This window comes from Parasteatoda tepidariorum, chromosome 4 (assembly GCF_982258835.1).
Source record: "Parasteatoda tepidariorum strain Cologne lab strain chromosome 4, Ptep-v5.0, whole genome shotgun sequence".
In the NCBI taxonomy this organism is placed as follows: domain Eukaryota; kingdom Metazoa; phylum Arthropoda; class Arachnida; order Araneae; family Theridiidae; genus Parasteatoda; species Parasteatoda tepidariorum.
The window spans coordinates 85,154,798-85,179,926 of record NC_141758.1 but is presented as its reverse complement, the minus strand read 5'-3'; the positions used below and the strand labels follow the sequence as shown (position 1 = coordinate 85,179,926).

Here is a 25,129-nt window from a genome sequence, read left to right as displayed (position 1 = left end):
ACCCTATAGTAATCATCTGATTATGATTTTTTTCAAACATCAAATATTTTTTACAAACGATACATAACCTCGATTATAAACATGACTTTTAAATATATTTTTATTATTTTAGGTGTTTTTCTCGCAGCAGCAGATGACGGTAAGCTTTTAATTTTAATAAAAGTTAAGTAAAGTTTTAATTGAAGTATTTTTAACTTAGTGTTCAAGCAAAAATTATAATATTCAAAAATCATAACATTTTGGTAAATATAATCAAGACTTTACTAACACACAAATTACTTATTAACCCTAAAGTAATTTATTGAGAGTAGCTAGAGATATCAAGACTTGAATAACACACAAATTACTTATTGACACTAAAATAATTTATTGAGAGTAGATAGAGATATCAAGACTTTAATAACACACAAATTACTTACTAACACTAAAGTAATTTATTGAGAGTAGCTAGAGATATCAGGACTTTATTCAAGACTTTAATAACACGCAAATTACTTATTAACCCTAAAATATTTTATTGAGAGTAGCTAGAGATATCAAGACTTTAAAAACACACAAATTACTTTACTAACACAAAAATTATTTATTGAGAGTAGATAGAGATATCAAGACTTTAACAACACGCAAATTGCTTATTAACACTAAAATAATTTATTGAATGTAGTTAGAGATATCAGGACTTTATTCAAGACTTTAATAACACGCAAATTACTAATTAACCCTAAAATCTTTTATTGAGAGTAGCTAGAGATATCAAGACTTTAATAACACACAAATTACTTATTGACACTAAAATAATTTATTGAGAGTAGATAGAGATATCAAGACTTTAATAACACACAGATTACTTAATGACGCTAAAATAATTTATTGAGAGTAGATAGAGATATCAAGACTTTAACAACACGCAAATTACTTATTAACAATATAATAATTTATTGAGAGTAGCAAAATATGTTATAGAGTGAGTTCTTTACGGTATCACGAGCTAGTAATTAAATTTCTCAAGTTCAAACACGGTAAATTTAATCAAGATTTTAATTACACATAAATTACGAACACTAAAATAATTTATTGAGAGTAGCAAGAGATGTTGTAGAGTGAGTCCTTTACGGTATCACGAGTTGATAATGATAAATGACCATTTTTACATTCTCAATTTCTGTAGCAGTTAACTGTTTTTTCTACAATTAGATAATTCATTTCGTAATAAACCTAGATAAAGACGAGAAAACTAAGAAAATTGAACCTAGATATGATGATGACCATGATAATCACCGCCACCACGATGATGATGATGACGGCGTTCCTGATTATTGTCCGAAAGATAATGGAATGTTTCCGAATGATAATGATTGTTCAACATTTTACAACTGTATTGATGGTCAAGCTATACTCCAAAGCTGTGCCCCTGGTCTATTGTTCGACAAGGAAAAGAAAATGTGCAATTTTCCAAATCAAGCAAAATGTTCTAGTAAGTTAAATTTTTCTTAAATAATGACTAAAACTTTTCATGAATCGAAATTTCCTGTTCTTGGTTTATCAGCGTATACTTAATTCTGATTTAAAAAAAATGTGATCAAGCCAGTTGAAAGCGATAAAGAAGTAATTTTCTTCTACACATATCTTCAATTGAGTTTTTTTGTTTTTGTTTCCCGCAGTGGACTGATCGTTAAAACGCAATTCCCACCAGATCACCGAAGTCAAGCATCACTCCCTGCGGTCAGTGTGCGGGTGGGTGACCACTTGGATCAGTCTGCGTAGGGACCAAGGGTGTGTGGTATTAGTCCTCGTTTAAATGTTCTACCGTAAAATGATCGACTTATGAACTACAACAATTGTCTTGAGATCGCAGACAAGTTTAATTTCGCAGAATTTATTTTATTGCTTTATTTAAATACAGTTCAAGACAAAAGAGCACATTATATACAAATGTTTATAGAACAAACATGGATGTTTTTATTCTTAGAAAGTAACGCTTTTTTCTGAAAATCACGACGTTGGCAATCTTTTTATGTTAACTATAAGATAAGAGATATTCCTCAAATTAATGTATTAATCCCGTACGCTCTCATACTTAAATTTTTGAAGTAATTGCGCATGCGCTCCTGGTGTGCACATTTTTAATGTTAATAGCGCAGACTTCAATATCCAATTTCACAATTTATTTTAATAAATTTTATATTTCTTAATTAAGTACAAATTGTCTTGATATTTAAAAAGGATATAATATATTCTTCCAATTGTCTTGATATTAAAATCGATGCAATTTATTTTTTACAATATTAAGTATCTGTCACTTTCCCTTACAGACATGTGTCAAGGTCCAAATGGTATGTTTCCTAGTCCTCATCGTTGTGATGAATATGTTCTCTGCAACAACAATAAGCCAAAAGTTGTAAGATGTAAAAAAGGTCTTTACTTCGATCCTAATTTGCAAGTGTGCAACTATAAGGGCCAAGTTCTTTGCAATCTGCGTAAGTCTTTTACTAACTAATCTTTCATATTTTATAATATATTTGTTTAAAAGAAATGGGCCTAATAGTTATAATAATATTATACTGGGCCGGGATAGACTGGTTGGTAGGGCACTGGGACCATGTCCAAGAGTTTATGGGTTAGATACCCGCCGTCCGTAGACTCCCCGTGTAGTAAATGGTGAATGATGCACTTTAAATCTGTCGAGTCGTAAAGTCCTTCATGTTTCCATAACAAACCAATATCTCTGGGGGTATTGATCGAGGTGTCCTCTTGTCTTCTGAATTAGTTCAAAATTACAAGGTTACGGAGTTGAACATTAGTAGTCGTAAACCCAAAAATTGGGTCGGTTGTTCAACGACGTATATAAAATATAAAAATACACCGAAGAGCCATTACATTATGACCACCCTGCTAATAACATGCAGGACCACCTTTAGCCCTCAAAACTTCTAGCACTTTGATTCTACAAGGTGCTGATAGGTAGTCTGAGGTATCTGGTACCAAGCGCTCACCAACTGGTCCTGCAATTCCCTCACATTGAGAGGGGATAGCGTGGCAGCACGAATTTGATTTTCCAAGTAGGACCACAAATGCTCTATTGGATTAAGGTCAGGTGAATTTGGGGGCCAATATATGACTTGAAAGTCAGTGGAATGTTCCTCGAACCACTCCATGACGATTCGACCCTTATGACATGGTGCATTATCCTGTTGGTAAACACCACCACCAGCAGGAAAAACTGTTGCCATGAATGGGTGAACCTGGTCTGCAACTATGTTCAAGTAGCTTACAGACGTCAGGGATTGTTCCATGAGGATTATGGGTCCGAATGTGCCCCTTGAAAACATTGTTCTTGGGCGAGAAACCATGAAAACCTGGGCGAGCCCATTGTTATAGATGGAGGGTGGTCATAATGTAATGGCTCTTCGGTGTAATATTATACTAATTTCAAACTTATTCAAGCAATGTCATGTATTTATAATAACATATGAGAAGTTATGAAAACATTTATCGGGATCATGTACATGTTTTGAAAATATCTGTATAATCATTTAAAAACAAAATCCTGAAATTCAAAAATAAAAGTTATTAATGCTTAAAAATTCTTCCAATTTCATAATATATTTTTTAATGTCATTATTTAAAATATTTATGGGTTTTAATTCTAACGCCTTAATTTTAAATATTTATGAACAAGTATAATACTTCCATTATTATATGCTCATGGATTATGGCTTTTAGTAATTAGCATCTAAGATTTATTTTTGTTTTGTATAAAAACATTTGCTATTGTTTATATAAATATTTTTTATAGTGTCTCATAACCCAGTAGTTGCATTGCAAGAGAATAAAATTTCCAGTTCTTTAATAAGTAACGAACATGGTTTTCCGTATTGGAAAATAAAAATAAACATTGATAGGTGATATTCGTTCGCACTAATTTTCTTAACATAAAATAAACGTATATGTACAGGCCGCATGAATATAATTAAACTGAATTTGTGCCGAGCTAACAATTTAAGCAGTCCAAAACATTAAATTTCATTTAAAGTACAATAAATTGGAAAATATTAATAATTGCTGAGATAGTCTCATTATCGTCTGTTAGCGTTCAATTAGTTTGCCATTAAAATTTTTTAGTGGTTTTCATTTGCACGTAATGTAAATTATAATTATTTTCATTCAAAAAGTCTTTCGAAATATGATTTTACTCCAGTGTTTAAGTCACTTTGCTACTTAGGTTGGGTACAAAAATACAAAAAAGTACAAAAATACGAAGAGCATTTCACAACATTTACTAAGGGTATAGGCCATAATCAAGGATAATAATAAAAAAAAAATGATTGATTACTAAAAAGTAATTTCATTGATATTATGAACATATACATGGAATCCTGTACCATCAAGAAATCAGAAAAACATTTTCGTGGTTTTCCTGTGCTTGTATTGCGAAATTTAATTTTTTTTAATTTTAATTTAATTTTACATAAAATAGGTTATATAAGTAGCTTTATAAATATGATTTTACTCCGATACTTAAATTGCAAATTACTTTGATTTCTAAGTTGTGTTAAAACTTAATAATATAAGAAGAGTGCTACAAATCATTCAATAAGATGACTGTCTGTCAAGGATGATAAAAATAATATTGATTATGAAAATAATTTCATTCCGATAATGAAAAATTAACTGGAATTCTATTACCGTTCAGCAATCTAGAAGGCTTTTTCGTGGTTTTCCTTTTCCTGTGACACAAAATTTGATTACCTTAATTTAATCTTAATTAAAATAATTTATTCTTTTAACTTTTGTGAATTTAATTCTACTCCGATACTTAAATTGTTAATTACTTTGATTTATTGGATGAATTAAAAATAAGAACTTTTCGTTATCTTCACAAAGATGATGAGCCATCTATCAAGAATGATTATTAAAAAATAATTCCTTTTAGATAATGAACATTTAGCTGAAATCTTATTGCCGATAAAAGCAATATGATAAACATTTTTGTGAGCTAGGCGTGGGGAAAAAAATCAAAAACGATTACTAAAACATGACGCATCATTAATGGAGAAGCCGGGAAAAAAATCAAAACATCTTCGATTGCCGTATGATACCGATAGGTGAACTTTGATTACTAGAAACACCTTTTTTTAGCTTTTGATACTTTCAATTCTATCTTCTTCTATAGCGATTAGTTAGATTTTGATAACCTCTTTGTGTTATTGCTGGCATAAACATCAATTTGCTACCCTGGATGTGTCCCTGGTTTTTAGATTTCGCTTCTGAGAAGGATTCTAAAAATAAACATTAAGGGTGATGCTTAAGAAACACCTTGTGTATTATATTTTGTATTTATCCTTTTATTTTGTTCCCACATTTAAAAATAATTATATTAATATTACTTTTTAAATTTGTGAAAAATAATAGCTTGTTTTTTTTTTTAAATCTTTTTCAGCCAAAAGAAAAAAGAAAGACAAATCAGGTAATTATAAAGATGATGATCATAAGAAACCTACTGTTATTATAAAGTACATAGAAAGCTCTAAATCACGCGGAACTGATAATGATGACGACGAGATGAAAGCATTAGCTGCGGCAAGTGTCAAGTCTGTTTGCCCCAAGGCTAGAGGTTTATTTGCACATGCTGAAAATTGCAAATCATTTTACCAATGTTACGATGGAGAGGTAAAACTAAAATCCTGTCCCCCGGGATTGTTATTCGACGATTTTAAGCATTCATGTGCTTATGAAAAAGACGTAGATTGTGGCAGTAGGCTCGTATTTCATAAGTAAAAGGTTTCTTTTATATTTTTAATACTCGCAGAATGGACACCGGTGTCTCTTTTATATATTTTTTTCCTGACGCTCTAATTCCATGAAAATATATATTTTGGCATTTTTTAATTATAAAAAACAGTCTAACAATTACTAAAAAGAATCTGTTAGATTATCGGAATTATATTTATATTAAAATATTAAATAAAAAATTGTTCAGAATTTTTTAAAATTTCTATTTTAAAATTTATCAATAATGTATTTCGTAAGTTAAAGAAATTTCAATGACATATAACTGTTTCTCTTAGATCTAAATAACTGCAATTAAGTACAAATTTAAAAAAATTATTGTTTGGAAGATTTTATAATTAATGCAGAAAACAACACCGGTGTTTCATGTTGTATTTCATAATCATAAATTAATACAAAATAATGAAAAAGTAATTATGAAAAAATTTTTTTTTAATAAAGATTCTGTATCAAAGGGATATAAAGCATGTAACGAACATCTCGGGGGACAGTGTTGGTAAATGCTAATTATTTTGATACATAAGGTATTTAGTAATGACCGCTCTTAAAATATTTATTTAGAACTGCTGCCGAAAATTTAGTAAAATTATATGCACTTTGGGTGTCACTAAATGATATTTAAGATGAGGAAAGAAACTGATCTGAAATCTGACCGTTCACTATTGAGGAGGCGGAACAGGAAAAAAAAAAACGAAATTGAAAAGAGGTCATACCAACGAATTTCTTTTAGCAATCAAACTAGTTTTGCTGTTTGCCTTCCTCACAAGTGATTCGTCATATTTGGAATAAGTTTTTTTCCTCTTCAGTTTTTATTTGCGACCCCTTAATATATATTTTGTTTTAAAAACCGGATTTTGAAACAATATAAACAGTGGTGATTGCAGAAAATTATGTATTTTTTATGCAAGGTGTCAGAAAGAATGCGTTTTGCTAGCAAGTATCATTTTATAATTTATAGTACATATTTAATATCAGTTTTCTATGTTTATAACATTCTAGTTAACAGTATGAGTCCCAAAACTGTATTGTTTTAATTTATTGATTTTTATTTATTACGATTTCCCCTTTTTTGGAGACTGATTATTTCTATTAATTCACTTTATTTGACCTATCCTCTTAGAAGTAAAAAAATTTCCATTATAGGGTATTGACGTCAAAATGACGCCAAGCGAGTAAAATATTTAAGCAATTTTCTGTGTCAGGTCATTCTAACGCACCATATTACTGAAGATTTTCATTTCTTGTTCGTAAAATATGCTTGTAAATGCTAAAAAAATAAATTACGTGAAACATTTATTTTGTAGTTGGCATTTTCGCAGTCAAATTTCAGATGCAGAGAATTTTACGTTAAGAATCCTTAACTTATTACTTTACACTGCATGTAATTTTCGTCTTAGTTTTTCAAAACAACTTACATTTCATGTTGTAAGAAATGGGTTTAGGTCATTTTAAATTTTTAGAAGGTGGTAAATCTTGTTGCCTACTGTTTTAAAATACACTTTGAGAATTCTGTGAAAGAGTTCTACTACATGTCCCATTATGTGTTTTCACTGTATGTTCCATAATTATCATTCTAATGTACATTTTAAAACCACTGTAAAAAAAAAATAAAGTAAAAAATATTTTCGATAGGGGTTGTAAATTAATATTTACTTGAGAAAAAAAATGTTACAGATATCTGAATGGTTATTTCAGTTTATTTAAGGATAAAGCTTAGAAGCATTTCCGAACATTTTAGTTCCAAACAACAAATAAACTGAATTTTGCTCTGACCGATCCATATAATGGTTCGTCAGTTTCTGATAATGTTTTATTTCTCTCACTTAAATACTAATTTCTGAACATTAATGCATGTACTGATTTACATTTAAATATACATTTTTAGTACAAAATGTTTTTTTAAATCTAAATTTTTCATATTCTCATTAAATTTAAATGTAATTTTTTTTAATTTATTACAAATGGTTTTAAACTAGAATTCAAAGTTTCTCAGTACTTCTAAGAATATATTAAGATTTGCTTAAATTTAGAAATTTTAAAAAATTGAATATGTTTTTTAACACTTTTGTTTATTATTCCATGTGTACATATAGATGCCCTTCTGTTTATTTATTTCTGTGTGAAAACACTTTACCAACATTGCATAATGTTGTTGTTTATTAAAGTGAAACTTATTTCATAATTGTGACGAATATTTTTGAGAATGAGAATTGTATTTCAATATAATTATGCAACAGTGCAGAATTGTTTTATATTAATTGGATGATTTTTATGAAATAAAGAAAATTTTCTAAATGTTTTGTTTTTTATTAATTTTTAAGCATTGAAGAACATTCCGTTCTTCAATCACATTCAACAACCTTCAATCATTAAAAAATAACTAGGGGTAAAATGATTAGAATAATTGACGTTTAAAATCTTTAACCGCCTTCTAAAATTTAAACTGATCTAGATTATAATTGTAGTTTATATTTTTAAGAATTATTGTATGTTATATTTAGTTTTGGCGGTATTATATTGCAGAAAAACTCAAAAGACAAAACAAAGAAGTTATTCGGAAGAACTGTAGTAATTTGAACATAAAGGGGAAAGGTTAAAAATACAAAATATCCTAAGTTCGAATTCCCAAAAATATGCCTTAATTAAAAAATAACAATAAATACTCTAACTCTGAGCTGTATTTAACTTAGATATTTAATATCTCTTCTAAGAATTACTTATTTTTAATTAAAATTTTCGTATAATATTATAATAAATAAAAAATTCATAAGCACTTGGGATGATATGATGATTAGCCACATTTCAGACTGATTAAGAAAGTAACAGAGAACTCCTGTATAGCCAATAAGATGATTCTAAGTATTATGTTATCCAATGGAAATTGCAGATGCTTGCACCTACCTCTCTCGAAACAATATTAAGGATTAATTTGAAGTAAAATGTCACTTTTGGAATCTCTTAAATCCTTTATGAACACTTTAATTGTACTCAAACTAAAAAATAATGTCAGAACCTTTCCGTCAAATTAAAATAGTTTTACTTTATTTACAAAATATTTGGTTAATTATTTAATTAGGGAAATTAATAAGTATAGAAAGTAGAGATGGTTTTTGATTTTCTCTGGATTAGCCTTCGATTTAACCAAATTTATGAGAAAAATTTCGAATGAAAGATCAAATTGGTGTTGGCAGAAAAAGGAAATTCCAGGTTTGTCATCAGAAATGTTACTTCAGCGGTTCCCGAAAGGGGTTCCGCGTAACCCTAAGTTTCCGTGGAAAGGACACAAGGGCTCCGTGAGTTGGAACTCTTTTTTTAACTTGTAAATAGTTTTGTAACTTCTAATAGATTTGTGCCCAACCAATAATCGAATTTTTATCTAAGTTAACAGTTGGGCTGAAAAGTTCGTAGGCTAACATAGAAAAAATTCCATTTTATTATTCAATATAGTTTCCTTCAAGGGCGATACAACGATTATAGCGGCCATATAATTTGTCGATACCATTTTAATAGTACGATTTGTCTCTAACCTCAAAATAGGCCTTTGTTTCGGTGATTACTTCTTCATCGGCTCCAAATTTCTTTCCAGCAAGCATTCTCTTGAGGTTTGAGAACAGGAAAAAGTCGCTGGGGACCAGATCTGGAGAATACGGTGGATGCGGAAGTAAATCGAAGACCAATTCATATAATTTTTCCATCGTTTTCATTGACTTGTGACACGGTGCATTGTCTTGATGAAACAGCACTTTCTTCTTCTTCAAATGGGGTCGTTTTTCTGCGATTTCGTAGTTCAAACGCTCCAACAACGCTATGTAATAGTCGCTGTTGATGGTTTTTCCCTTTTCAACAAAGTCAATGAATATTATACCATCAGCATCCCAAAATACTGACGCCATAACTTTGCCAGCTGACTGTTGCGCCTTTCCACGCTTTGGAGTTGGTTCGTCTCGTGCAGTTCACTCGGCAGACGGTCGATTGAACTCCTGTGTGAAATTATGGAGCTATGTTTCACCCATTGTCCCATATTGACGCATAAATTCGGGTTTATTACGATTAAACAGCTTCAAACACAGCTCAGAATCATCAATTCGTTGTTGTTTTTGTCCAATTGGGAGCTTGTGCGGCACCCACTTTGCCTAGAGCTTTCGCATACCCAAATATTCATTCACGATATGTTCAGCACGTTCCTTTGAAATCTTTAGAGTCTCAGATATTTTGATCAACTTCACTTTACGGTAATCTAAAATTATTTTGTGGACTTTTTTGATGTTTTCGTCTGTAACAGCCTCTTTGGGGCGACTACTGTGTGCATCGTCGTCGGTGCTCATTTCGTTTCGTTTAAATTTAGCAAACCACTGCTCAATGGTTGATTTTCCTTGTACAGAGTCCGAATAATGTTTCCCAAGCCAAGCCTTGGCTTCAAGAGTATTTTTTTTTCGCTAAAAAGCAATGCTTTAAAAACACACGAAATTCCTTTTTATCCATTGTTTTTAAACTAACAAAAGTTGCTTTACTAAAAATACTATATCTCACAAACTAATAGTCCGACGACAGTTCTCAAATTTATACACGTGTCTTTCAAAGGTTAGAACTAACTAAAAATCATATATATTTAATAATAATAGCCACATCTATGTGTCAGTCAACGAACTTTTCAGCCCAACTGTTAGTTTCATGATATTATATTAGTAAAATGTCAATAAAAAGAAATGGCTAATTATAAAAAAATATTTTCTTGCAAAAACAACATATTGAAAGGATTACTAAAATGACATGCATTTACAGATGATTGCATCAGTGTTTCTCAACGAACTTTAGAATTCAAAATAAAATTCTCAATTTCAAGAATGAAGAATTAATTTTTTTGATAAAAATTATCACAGTTTATAAGTGTTCTCCGTAACCGTGATTCAGCTAATTGTATTCAAAATTGATTTATGCGTATGTCAAAAACTACTAAGCTAGAAGCTGCTGTAGACTAGGGAATTCAACTACCTAACATAAAATCTAATTTTAAGACAATTATTGATGAAACAATAAAAATAATTTCGTTTTTCACATTAAATGTTCCTAAATTAATTTGTAGTGTATTTTTTTTCTATTAGCATATACACACTTGCTAATGAACTCTTTTTAATAAGCCAAAAGAAGTTCAATTGCTTAGAGTTCTATAGCTGAAAAGAATTGGGAACCTTTTATTGTCGCCATTGTAGCCAATCTTTTGATTTTCAAGGACCACCATGTCGAAAGTATTTAGTCTCGAAGATCACCCTTTCATCACCACCAAAAGAAAAAAAAACCGCAGATCACCACCCCATCAACACAAAAAGAAAAAAAAGAAAGGGAAAAAAAAAAAAAAAACACCGCAGATCTCCATCAAAAAGAAGAAAAAAACTCCGAAACCATAGCATGTTTGAGCGATTTTTAAGAATTTTACTAATTAAAAATTAACCAAGGGGGCAAGTTTTAAACTGGATGTATATTGTACATTTTCAATCAATTAACTTAAGCCGCAGTGGCTCAGGAGATAAATAATTCACATTCCAATGAGGTGAACCGAGTTTGAATCAAAGCGATGACTGGCCGTTACGATTTCCGCATCCGGCTCGCACGGACCACAGTGCTGACACAAAATATCCTCAATGGTAGACGGATCATTGGTTAGAAGTAGTCCCCTTGCCGTCAGGCTAACCGTAGGAGGTTTCAGCGATTTTCCTCTCCATGCAACGCATTTATGGGTAAGTTCCATCAAAAAGTCCTCCACGAAGACAAATTTCTCCCAATACTTGTTCCCTTGTCTTTTGTATTGTGCTTAAAATTACAAGGCTTAGTAGTCGTCGACCCAAAATTGAGTCGGCTGCTCAACAACGGATATAAAATAAAGTAAAATAAATTAATTTGAGCCGTGGTGGCTAAGGGGATAGAACGCTCGCGTTCCAATGAGGTGAACCGGGTTCGAATCCCTGCGATAACTTTTCCGCACCCAGCTCGCTCCGACCACAGTGCTGACATACAATATCCTCAGTGGTAGACGAATCATGGGTAAAAAGTAACCTGCCGTAGGTTTTCCTCTCCATGTAACGCAAATGCGTTTTAGTTCCATCAAAAAGTCCTCAACGAAGGCGAAATCTCTCCCAATTCTCCAGGAGTTCCCTTGTCTTTTGAATTGGGTTCAAAATTGCAAGGCTAGGAAGTTGAACATTGGTAGGCGTATGTCACTTAAAAAAAGATGTTCGAATTGAGCATTTATTGAAGTACAGTCAAACCCCGCTATAGTGAACACGGCTTATAGGGAACTCCCGGATATAGTGAACGAAATGTTCGGTCCCGTGCCTTGCTATACACGCATAATGTTATTTTTTGTGGATATAGTGAACTAAAAAAGTGAGGAAGTTGGATATAATGAACTTTTTTCTGTCTTCGACTGATTTTTTTTCTCCATTTTTTTTGTAATAATTTTGAAATTTCTACTTTAAAAATAAATACATATACCGATTTTCAGAACCATCTATAGAGGGGAATGTAGCGATAATCATTTTTCTTGTTTGCTTCTTTTATCTCACTTTCCCATCCCTAAACAAACCAAACAGATGTTTCCAACTCAGGCAGATGATCCACCTGTAAGGTGTCAGTGGGATCACTATGCATTTTCTGTCAAAGGGAATGAGTAATTATTCATTATTGGTCAAAGGGTAGGACATTAATATGCGTTGATAAGACCCTCATTTCTATTCCTTCCTGCTCTCAGTTCAGTTGAAAAAATCCTGCAAACAAGTGTCTCAAATTTAACTATGGCGAGCAGTAAACGTAAAACGTTCTCCATTGATGATAAAATGGGCAGAATCAGAAAAATTGAAAATGGATGCAGTCAAGCTGATATTTTCAGGGAATATAAACTAACCATATCTGCAGCTTCTGAAGTGGTTCACCAATCGAAGAAGCCGCAATTTTCCACTATCTGGACAAATGTCGATGAATTTGCTACGAGATTTTATGAAACTACTTTTATGTGCTCGAATGGCAGGTTAGACAGGTTTAGAAAGCGGAATAACAGAAATTCAGGAAAAATTATCTGAGAGTCGGGAAGTGTTTCCTTATCTGATGTTGAGGATTGCTCATCAGCTAAAGATTACAAATTTGTTTTTTGTTTTTTTGTACGCAAGATGAAGAGTGATGAAAAGTAGCAAAATTTTTGCTACTACATAATGTTTTTCAGTCATTTATTTGAATAATGTGTAATAAAGGGGAGAAGTTTGGGAATCATTAGTTAAATTGCCTGCGAAACGGATATACAGGGTAACAAAAAAGTATAGGGATCACTTTTGTGGTTATCTACCACTAAAGTTTTATAACCTTTTTACATATATAGCATACTGATCTAAAGCTCTACTATTAGACTTTCAATTGCAATACTATTTCATAAAATCATAAAAATGCTTTTGAAGAAATTTGACAAAAAGCTGATTGGTCTAGTACAAGCATTTTTAGAACTTCGATGGAGCCACAGGATTATACAAACCCATTTTAAAAAGAAAGGTATTGCGATTTCACTCAGCCATATCAGTCGCATCAAGAATTCAAAACTCGGATCGATGCAAAATAATGCAAAACCAAAAAGAAGTGGTGACCAAGCAAATTGAAGAAATCAGATTTGCAGAAGCTTGATAAGATGGCATCAAAACCGGATCCACCAACACAGGCAAGCATGGCTAAAGCTCCTAACGTGAGTCAGCAAGTTGTAAGCTATCAACTAAAACAAAAGTTGAAGAAAAAATGCCATAAAAAACCTAAATGTCATCATTTAAGTGAGAGATTGGTGCAGATTAGGAGGCAACGTTCATGGCCCCTCTACAAGCTTCTCCGTAAGGACAGATGGCGAAAGTTCATTACAACTGATGAAGCTTAGATCTATCTATCTGATGCCAATGCTAAATCTAAAGTTCAATATCTTAGCCGTGGGCAGAACAGGCGAGACTTGACACCATCAACCACAGTGCCTCATCCCAAAGGCGTAATGGTTTGGATGGACATATCCGCCCATGGCGTGACCAAACCTCGGTTTGTGAAACCTGGGGCCAAAATAAATTCTGAGTATTACACACAGAAGATATTAACGCCCTTTCTTAAGGATGATTACTGCAAATTGTTCCCTAATGGTGATGCTGTGTTCCATCAGGACTCTGACCCATCGCATGCATCTAATTTCATTCAGAAATTCCTAACAGATCGGCAAGTGCAATTCCTGAGACCAGAACAATGGATTCCAAACAGTCCTGATGCCGCACCATGCGACTATTTCCTATGGGGACATCTGAAAAACAAACTGAATAAGCGAAGAATTTCTACATTGAGAGGCCTTCAAAGAGCTATTAGAGAAGAGGTGAAGAAAATCCCCCAGGAAATCATTTTGCGGGCTTTAAAATCATGGCCGAAGCGTTGTAGACAAATCTATTAAGCCGGAGGTCAGCATCGCTGAATTATGTAATAAATTTTGGAAATAAAAGCATTCAAAAATGATCCCTATATTTTTTTGTTACCCTGTAGTTAACTCCCGGTTATAGTGAGCCGAAATTTCGGTCCCTTGAAAGTTCACTATAGCGGGGTTTGACTGTATAAACTTTAAACTTTCTCGAAATTTTTTATTAAAATCCGTTTAATCGTAAGGTCGAAGATATGTATTATTACACAATAGAGATTTACTAAGGTCAAATATATATGTTATAAATGTTAATATAGGTTATGGTAGTCAAGGAAAGTTTGTTTATCTCATATATACATATCCATACCTATTTTTCCTCTTGATTCAACCTTTAGAAAATAATAAACCGTTCCCCCACGAATTAGCTATATTATCTCGATATTAATGAAACTGCATTTTATCGGCTTATACCAAAGATTTCATAGTCAAGATTTTATTGATTTTACAGTTTTGATATTAAAAAAATCAAAACAAAAGATCGAACTCTGAAGAATTCAGTAATATCAGAAAAATTTGTAATTACATTGCAAACAATCCGATTTCCATAATATTAAAATATTTATTTTCCTATACAAAGTAATTCAGAAAGAGCCGTTTATATATATATTTTTACAATCGTTAGCAAAGAGCTGCGATGGTTCAGGGGATAGAGCGTTCGCCTTCCAATCCGGCGAACCTGGTTCGAATCCCAGTTGAATTCCGCATCCGGCTTGCACCGACCACAGTGCTGACGTGAAATATCCTCCGTGGTAGACGGATTATGGGTTAGAGTTCCTTTGCCACAGGCTAACTGTGGGAGGTTCTAGTGGTCTTCCTCTCCATGTAACGCAAATGCGGGTTAGCTCCATCAAAAAATCCTCCACGAAGGCAAATTTCTCCCGATACTCGATCCAGGAGTTCCCTTGTCTTCTGGATTAGGTTCAAAATTACAAGGCTACGAGTTGAACATTAGTAGTCGTAAACCCATAAAATTGGGTTTGCTGTTCAACGACGGTTATAATAAAAATAAAAAACTTAGCAAAACTGAAAGCAAAAAAGTATACATTTAGGGGTTTGCAAATTAATCTGCAAACAAGAGGGGAAAAGAAAACGTTGTCAAAATCTCACAAATGAGAATTAAAGAAGGCGCGTTTAATAAATGTCATAACAGGTTTAATTGGAGGTAGAAAGTGTTTATAAGTCGATACGTTGTATAAAATGAACTCTTACATTTGATTCAGATATATTTCTGGTACATCGAGTGTATCAGTCAACCACTTAAAAAAACAAAATATAAAAAATTTTTAAAATTGAAAAACGTAAAAAAATTATTGCCCGCAAACTTTCTCAAGTTAAAATTATTTCTCTCATATATTTACCCTCAAATGAAAAACAGAGAAATCTTTTTTTATGCGTAATGAAAATATGATGACAGAAAATGCAAAATAAATCGTACATAGCAAATTTAAAATAGTTTTTAAAAGGAGTAAATTTGAACAGAGTTACTCATATCTATCTCATTGTTTATGATGCATTAATATTATAACATAATATATTATGACATAATAACATAATATAATTACATCCGACTTTATTAACGTTGTATAAGTCAACCCCCTGATTTCCGTAAAATTTTGGGAATTTGAATTGTCGACTTATACACTAGAATATACTGTAATCTTCTTTCAACTCTTTTGTAATCATACCTGTCTTGTTGTTTATTAAATCCATCTTTTTGTACAGCAATTTGTCAGATTTTCGATAGTGTTTTTATTCTTCTTAGCTTAGATTAATTTTCAATCCCCAAAGTGTACCTTCATTTTTCTTAAGGATTCTAAAAGCACATATTAAAGGCGGTCTTAAAGAACACCCTTCATTTAAACATCTTAAAACTATTAACAGTGGTTAAGCGTGTTCCATGTGTAAGACAATTATTTGTTCTATCTACTATTTCTATTTTAACTTTTATTCTATGCATGTGCAGACCGTGGCCAAATTATTATACGCACTATAAGATTCTATGGATAATCTTAATTAATCAGATGATACTGTACAGCTTTATTGTTTTTACACGGCTGAAACCGGTTTGCGTTCGTGTATCAATTGGTTAACATTGTGATGCAATACGTTAAAAATAAATACTAACAGGAAGTATATAAAAAATCTCCTGAATAAAATCCCATTACATGTATGTTTGAAAATAAAAGTATTGCATGCAAACTCGTGCAAAACATGTAATTATCAAAAACCCACAGTGCGTCTAATAATTTGGTTTAATTATTATAATATACTAATATAATAGCTGAAATAATAAATATTCTATATTTATGTAATATATCGTCTGATTTATACAATCATCGAATTTATATTATAAATTATCTAATTTAAATCAAATGATACACGAACGTAAACAAGTGCAAACCGGTTTCAGTCGTGTAAAAACAATAAATAGTATTACCTGATAAGTAAGTAGTATCACCTGATAATAAATTTTTTACATAGAATCTTATAATGAGTCTAATAATTTGGCTAGGGTCTGTGTGTGCTATTTGTTTTTACGCAGAAAACTAAGTAAAATAGTCCTTGTTTTAAAAGGTATTCGTATAATAAACTTTCGCATTATAATTTTACTAATTAATATAGATACTTTTAATGTATATATCCATTCCAGGTAAATATATTCCAACCAAACAGTGTCCCAAACCGACTGGAATATTCCAGAACAGTTCAAATTGTAGCACATTCTACATGTGCAATGGTGGTGAATATCATTTGCAAGAGTGTCCCAGAGGATTACATTTCAATAGTAAAAAAACTGAATGCACGTTTCCAAAATACGCTAATTGCAAAAGTGAGTATTATTTGCCTTGTAGGTTTATTGGGTAAAAGTAATAATGAGAAAAAATTGATATTTAGTTAGTTATATTTTGTTATAGAAAACACATCACATTGTGTTAGTCAAATTAATGAGATTTTTGGCAGTACAAGAAGTTTAAAAAATTAGCAAAAACTATTATATTCTAATTGACGATGCTTTGAATAAATTAATAGACATGATCATTCACTCATACTAAGAACAAAAAAGGTTTACAAAACTATGTGCAGTTTTTATATAATAACTTGAACACATTAACCCTTTGGCATAGATGTCCCTATTATATATTTTTTTTCGAAAGCTCTAATTACAAGCAACAATATATTTGGTATTTTTTAATTTTTAAAAATAGTCTTATAGCTATTAAAAAAAATCTGTTAGATTATCGGACTTATATTTGTACTAATATATAAAATCTAAAAAATGTAGTTAGAATTTTTTTTTCATTTAAATTAAAAAAATTATCACCAAATGAATTTGTAAATTAAAGAAATTTCAATGACGAATTTCTCTTAGATATAGACTGCAAATAAGTGTAAATTTATACTGCAAATAAGTGCAAATTTGAAAAGTTGCAAGGAAGTGAGACGTGTTTCGAAGATTTTGTTTTTTAACGCAGAAAAAAAAGCAGTATTTCATGATGTTTTTTATAACCATAAATTATTAATATGCTAAATATAATATTTTTCATTTATTTTAACCTGAAATTAATGCAAAAAAAATGAAAAAAAATATGAAGAATATAATAAACAAAAATGCTGCGTCCAAGGGTTATAAAAAAATCCAGAAAGCTGCTATCTTACTTTTTCAAACATGAACTACCACAGACCTTCTAAATTTTGGATTTATGTAAAAATTAAATAGTTAATTAAATCGAAACACAATCAATATCTAAAGTTTTACATTAAATGTCGCAATAAGTTAGTCTTAAGGTTTATTCAAAATTTTTGACAGAATTGATGCAAATGGAAATATATTATTATCATTGATACAATAACTCTCGAAATTGAGTATAAATTACATAGCCTCTACCTAAAATGTTTAAATTTCAACTTTCTAATCGATGTATTGATATAAATTTGACAACATTATAAAAATAAAAGTTATGTGACACAAAAATTGTACAAAACTTTTCTGGTTCATTTTATTATTTGGTTGTTTTATGACACAGAAGAATTAAACCCTATCTATTTATTTAAATTACCAGTTAATAACTGTCACCAACATTTTAAATTTCGTATTGATGTAAAAATAAATTAATTATAAATTAAAACTCAGGTAATATCTAATGGTATATATCGCAATAAGTTTGTCGTAATGTTTATTTAAAAGTTATGAGGAAATTGATAAAAAATGAAAGAATATCATTATCATTGTTGCAATTGCTCTCAAAATGTATCAATTAAATAGCATTTGACTAAAATTTATCTAAACTATCTATTTATTTATTTTAATTGCAGCTAATAACAAAAACACATTTTCAGGTAAGGAAGAAAAACCTAAGCCCCCTCCTACACAATCAGGTATATATTACTTTATTACCTATTGCAATGATTTTGATTTAGTAGAGCAGCAATTCCCAAATGGTGTTCCGTGGAAGAGTTAAAGAGGTTCGATCAGTCGGTATTTTTTTTACCACCAGTGATTATTAGATCCATCCTATAATTCATTTAATGCTTCGGTTGCCTTTATGAAATCGGCAAGTGAAATATAGTTCGCTCACCAAGAGTTGGCACTTGGCTCCGCCTTCATCACGTGGTATCCGACGATACTATTTCCCTATTTTCGGGAGAAGGATGTGAACGATCCTGAAAAAGGTTGTTATTTGGCGATCGTATGACAAAATATTTATCTCGCAATCTTTACGTGCATTTTTTAAACATTAAATATGTCATAAATTTGCTATTTCTCTCTTTAGAATAAGTAGTCTGTCCTTTTTGAGACATTCTGCTGGGAAAACAGCAGTTTTTAATTTTAAAATATATTTAATTAGCTAGAGCAGTGGTCGGCAAACTTATTAACCAAAGAGCCAAATATGAACATTACAACAATTTTTTAAAAAATTGGGAGCCAAATCTGCTTGTTTAGTAAACTTTTATTACACTAAATAAGTAGTACACTAAATAAAACTAAATTTCATACTTAATAAATATTTATTAATGCGAACAATGTCCACTACTTCAGAGAAAGTATGCGCGCTCATGCTTGTGGTACCTTTGTATCACACCGGAGTACGCCGTAAACATACGAACAATTTCAGCTGGTAGCTTGTACATGGTTTGTGTTAACGTTTACGAAAACTAATAAAATTAAACTCGATATTCGTTGCGTATTTTTACAACAATATAAAATTTTAAATACCTATCCATCTTTTAACTTAAACAAAAAATTATGCATGTTCTCGACTTATAGAAGAATTTTAATTTATCAAAATAAGATATATTTTTTTTACCAAGTTTTTTCTTTTAAATGAAAATATTATTGCGCCCTCCGTGGATATTTGTGATAGAGCCGCACTTAAGGAGCTAAAGAGCCACATGCGGCTCTGGAGCCACACTTTGCCGACCACTGAGCTAGAGTAACGAAAAGTATAATAACAGATGATAAAGCGAAGTAAGTGATTGAAAAATAATTCACTTTTTGCGTTGGTGCGCATTAAGGGTTGTCTCAATTTGAAGCGCGGAGATATTTGTTGATGCATTAGCGGAGTAGCACAGTAGTGAGTGAAAGTGTTCACTCACATAAAGAAACTTGAAGATTTAAACATTTCTTTATTTCATACAGTACCATCTCGATACAGCGTACAACTGAAGATATTAAACATAATTACATCTTAACAAAAATGTTGGTACATCACCGGTAACAACAACACAGTGACGTGACATAGTGAAGAGACAAGACAAGAAGTCGACTGATACCATGCTTACAACAATGCATGCATTATATACAGATTCCATAATTATATGCACGGATGACGTCACTTACGTTATCTGAAAAGAAAATGGCTGTTGCCACCACACGACCGAAACTTAATTCTGTTAACTTGATGTATTCAGAGGAGTAACAAACCACTCCAACAATATTTCTCCTCTTACTCCCGCGCAGAAATGAACTCTTCGTCCGAGGAGGTGGAGCCAAGTGCCAACTCCTGGTGAACGAACTATACAAATGAAGTAGGCATAGCATTTTTGAAAGGAAAATATAATATTTTAATAACAATATATTGAACAAATTATGAAAAGTACAAGTACTTATAAAATATTACATTAGTATTCCCTATCGCGCTTTCCTATTTTTTTATTAAAATATAATAACTAAGTTCTTTAATAAAGAAATATGTTTTTTTCCAAAACCATTTTTAACGTTTATAACAGTTCTTTTAAGTTTTCATTTTGAATAAATCGTAATTTGTCTTTTTTTTCTTCCTTCTCATGTACAGTCTCGAGCCAAATTATTAGATACAATATAAGATTCTTTGTAAAATCTTAATTATTAGGTGATACAACACAGCTTTATTGTTTTTTAAGCGGCTGAAACCGGTTTGTTTTTGTTCACGTTAATCTATCAATTGATTAACATTGTAATGCAATACAATAAATAAAAATAGAAAGTATATAAAAAAATCTCCTGAATAAAAATCCATTACATGTATGTTTAAATATAAAAATATTGCGTACACACACCTGCAAGACATGTAATTATTAAAAAATAACAGTGAGTCTAGAAATTAGGACTAAATTCTACCGGATATAATAAATATTCCATATTTATATAATATATAATCTAATCGTCAAATTTAAATAATATATCAGCTAATCAAATCAATTGATACACGAACCTAAGCAAGTGCAAACAGGTTTCAGTCAAGTAAAAACAATAAAGCTGCATAGTATGACCTGACAATTAAGATTTTACATAGAATCTCATAGTGTGTCTAATAATTTGGCACCAAAAATAAATTCATTACTTGACTAGGTTATAGTAGCCGGAAAAAATTGGGAACCGCTGATGTAGATTAGTAATACTTAAATCAAATTATTTTGGTTTTCCTCCCTAGCTCGAAGGAATGCAAAAAGCAAATACTGTCCAAAGATGGATGGAATATTTGAAAATGAAGCCAATTGCAGTAGCTTCTATTTCTGCGTCAATGGTATGGCCTACCTTCAGGAATGTCCACAAGGTTTAGTGTTTGATATACGCAACATAAAATGTGATTTACCTAAAGTCGTAGGCTGCAAACGTAAGTTATTTCATTTTCAGTTTCCTTCCTAAATTTATTTAGGAATAAACTAATTGAGAATTTATTTATTAAGAGTGTCTCATTTTATCATTAGGCATTAAACGCTCGGGCCTATGCCAAATATTAATTTTTTTTTGTTTTGCGGTCAAATATAAGGTTATAAAAAGTTGATAAGTATAAGCTCAAATTAACTAATGCATCATAATTTAGTTATATTTTAAATTAAACCGGTGAGTAATTTTTTTTTCTTCTGTTGTATGAGATTTTTTAACAGATCTTAAATATTTTTGTATCAATTTTTGTATTGTTATTCTATTTCTTGTTGAAATGAACAAGTTCAAAAAATATATGACAGGGAGTCGTATAAATGTTGCTGCAACCTTCTATGGAGAAGTAAGGGAGCATCATCAGAATTAAAACTGCACATAAACCCATGCCAGGGTATGTCATCATACGCCACTAGAGGCGCTTTCATATTAAGAACTGTTTCTTTACGTGCTTCCGAACAGATCATAATAGGGTAAGCGCCCCTAGCCGAGTATGAAGACATTTCTAGGCATGATATTCTGTGAGATTTTAATCCTGATGATGTTCACTCTCCAAGACAAGATGATGACTCTCCAAGAAATTTGTCGCAAGTCCCGCAGTGGACTGATCGTTAAAACACGGTTCCCAGCAGATCACCGAAGTCAAGCATCACTGGCTGCGGTCAGTGTGCGGGTGGGTGACCACTTGGATCAGTCTGCATAGGGACCGAGGGCGTGCGGTATTGGTCCTCGTTAAACTGTTCTACCGTAAAGTGCTCGACTTCGCGTGCAGGTCGTCGGGATGCCGAAGCGGGGGTGCCATCCCCTCCACAGAGGATCAAAATTGTGATGGCATGTCTTCGGATCATCCTCTGGGATGTTTCCCAGATCGTCGCCAATAGCCCATTGTGCAGCTCTAGTGCGACGTAAATGAACAAATTAAATCAAAATTTGTCATAACTTTTACACGGCCTACTGTTAAATATAACTTTTTCGAACAAAAATAGACTATAGTTTGTCTAAAATAAGAACTCCTCCAGTCATTCGTCTAGACCTATGGCGGTGACTATGGTAACGAGGTATGACTATTTCTAGTAGGGGTGCGGGGTCGGGTCGACGAGAGAAAGGGAATCTTTTCCTTCGGTCTATTGTGTTAGTCCTTGAGTGAAGCTACCCTCCCTAAAATGCGTCAATCTTGTTTCCATAGCACCAGACGGCTTTAGACTTTGTGTCGGGAGGAGTTCTTAGCTTAGACAGACTATAAAAATGTTTAAAATGTTTTTTTTTTAATATGTAGCTTTAAGAGCATTTTGTATGTAAACATTCTGTAAATTTGGTTTCAAGTTATAATGAGTGGAGTTGCAAGTCTCTTACAAATGACATTTTTAGCCTATATTTTTTCGAATTTAACGACAGTTCTATACCACAGGACATTTATTTCAAGATAAAACCCCCTTTAATATTAAAGTTTATTGAAAAAAAAAGTAATAATTTAGTACGCAATTGAAAAAAGTATCGAGATTCTCCGTGACTGATGGGACCGCCGATTGGACAATGACCAATAGATGGTAGTTAAAACCTTCGACTACAACTCCTACATCGAACTTTTCCGAAAAATTGTTCCTTGAATCCTCGAAATTAAAATCGCTCTTTGAATCTTCGAAAATGTCGATATTATAACTAAGTAGATATTATTTTAAATTCGATACTTGTATGACTTCTTCTTTAGATACGATTAAAAATTAAGATATTTCATTAAAATAGTAATACTTAACAGTTAAAGAAATAGAGCGTGAGAAACAAATTTGAACAAAGTATTGAAACAGTGCAAAACCTTAATAAGAAAAGAGATGGATATCAATACCTGATACGCAAATTTATAAACTCCTTATTACTAAAAGATTCTTCAGGGAATATTTTGAAACTTGGAAACTATTGCGAATGATGCATCTATTTGATTTATGAACTTTTTTAATAACTCGCTCAAACATATTGGGACTTTCCCATTCCTGTTATCTTAGTAAAACATTAAATAATCTGATTTCGGTTACTAAACAATCTCATCAAGTGTCAAGCCACTACCCAACATTCTTACGTTAATTTATCTTCTATCAATCTCAGCACAAAGAAGTCCTTAATTTAGGTTTAAATTTCGCTGCTACTTCCAAATTTTCCGTCACCAATATTATTGTCTCTCAGAAAATCCTCCGCGGCCGTGTCGTATGATTATGCGGCTAGTAAAAGATCCCTGGGGTGCCTTATTGGCTCTTGGCATTTCCGACAAAATTAAATTCCTAGTGCACTTTAGCATCCAAATACAGTCTCGGTGCTGCCATCTAGTGTGGCAGAAATTAGACGTCCAAATTAACATGGCCAACGGTATCTCACCCATTGTGGTGGTCCTGAAAGAGTGATACCACTTCTGGAGAGCGCACTAGGTCTGCTCATCGGGAAGACTGATTGTGCAGCTCGTAGGAAATAAAAAAAAAGTATATTATTGTCCCATTAGAATCAACATTTAGATGGAGTAAAGTTTTCCCTGTTCAAAGCGATACTCTCCGCTTTAAATTTATAACACTGTTTGCAGTGTGTCTACTACTACTACGAAAATGCAATTTCAATTGACTAGTATATAAGACATGTTAACTGGTTTCTAAGTGGGGTACATTTTCATTGATGAAGGCTGACATTGTCGATAACTATTATCCCCACATTGGTGACCCGGACGTGATGTGAACACGCCTACCTTCACAGAAACTCCCACTTCAATTTGAATATACCTACATTGAAAAGTTGACTTGCTACTGCGGCATTATCCACCTCCTCGCGCTGTTGTTGTTGTCATTGATTTGTGTCTGATAAAAATGCAAATGTGAAAAGTGGTACGATTTATTCACCTCGTGCAAATATAAAATTTTGCACCTTTCTCTAAAAAAGGAATAAAACCATCTCTAACTCATGTGTTGGTAAAATTACTTTTTAATAATATTTAACATATTTTTAAGGCAATATATGTATTTTTTGTTTTGTTTATATCAATAATTTTACTTTGCAATTAAAATTTACCATTATCACTACTAAAACGTAATGATAGTTATTCATTTAAGTCGATAAAGCGAATTAAAGTTTGAATTAATATTATGTGATTGTATTTGAATTAGCTCCACCTGGAATCCTGTCAGTTTTGACATGCCCGAAAGAAACAGGAATATTTCGGCATCCAACAGAGTGCGGTACCTTCTTTCTGTGTCAAAGGAACAGAGCCTATAAATATGAATGTCCTGAAGGGCTGGTCTTTGATTACTTCGATAAGAAATGCGTATATTCCAGCAACATAAAATGTCCAGGTATAGTTAACAGTCTTTTTTTTTTATGGTGTAGAATTTCATATAAAATATTTAGTTTTTATTTACGTACTATGGGTATTAACTTAATTTCGTTTTTATTTATGCACTATGGGTATTAACTTAATTTTGTTTTTATTTAAGTACTATGAGTATTAACTTAATTTCGTTTTTATTTGCGCGCTATGGGTATTAACTTACTTTCGTTTTTATTTACGCTTTATGGGTATTAACTTAATTTCGTTTTTATTTACGTACTATGGGTATTAACTTAATTTCGTTTTTATTTACGTACTATGGGTATTAACTTTAATTTCGTTTTTATTTACGTACTATGGGTATTAACTTTAATTTCGCTTTTATTTGCGCGCTATGGGTATTAACTTACTTTCACTTAAA

The 25,129-nt window shown here is 31.8% G+C and overlaps 1 protein-coding gene across 1 annotated transcript in view; it reads left to right on the top strand.

The window, feature by feature from the left end:
* The window catches only part of LOC107441530 (putative chitinase 10), a 43,976-nt gene that overhangs the window by 17,336 nt on the left and 1,511 nt on the right, over window positions 1–25,129 (top strand). Inside the window, exons 3-10 of the mRNA XM_016054830.4 lie at window positions 113–139; window positions 1,220–1,474; window positions 2,313–2,477; window positions 5,441–5,467; window positions 16,917–17,096; window positions 18,605–18,643; window positions 21,178–21,360; window positions 24,548–24,733. Of these exons, the coding sequence (XP_015910316.4) occupies window positions 113–139; window positions 1,220–1,474; window positions 2,313–2,477; window positions 5,441–5,467; window positions 16,917–17,096; window positions 18,605–18,643; window positions 21,178–21,360; window positions 24,548–24,733 (1,062 nt within the window). The remainder of the gene's footprint in view (window positions 1–112; window positions 140–1,219; window positions 1,475–2,312; window positions 2,478–5,440; window positions 5,468–16,916; window positions 17,097–18,604; window positions 18,644–21,177; window positions 21,361–24,547; window positions 24,734–25,129) is intronic.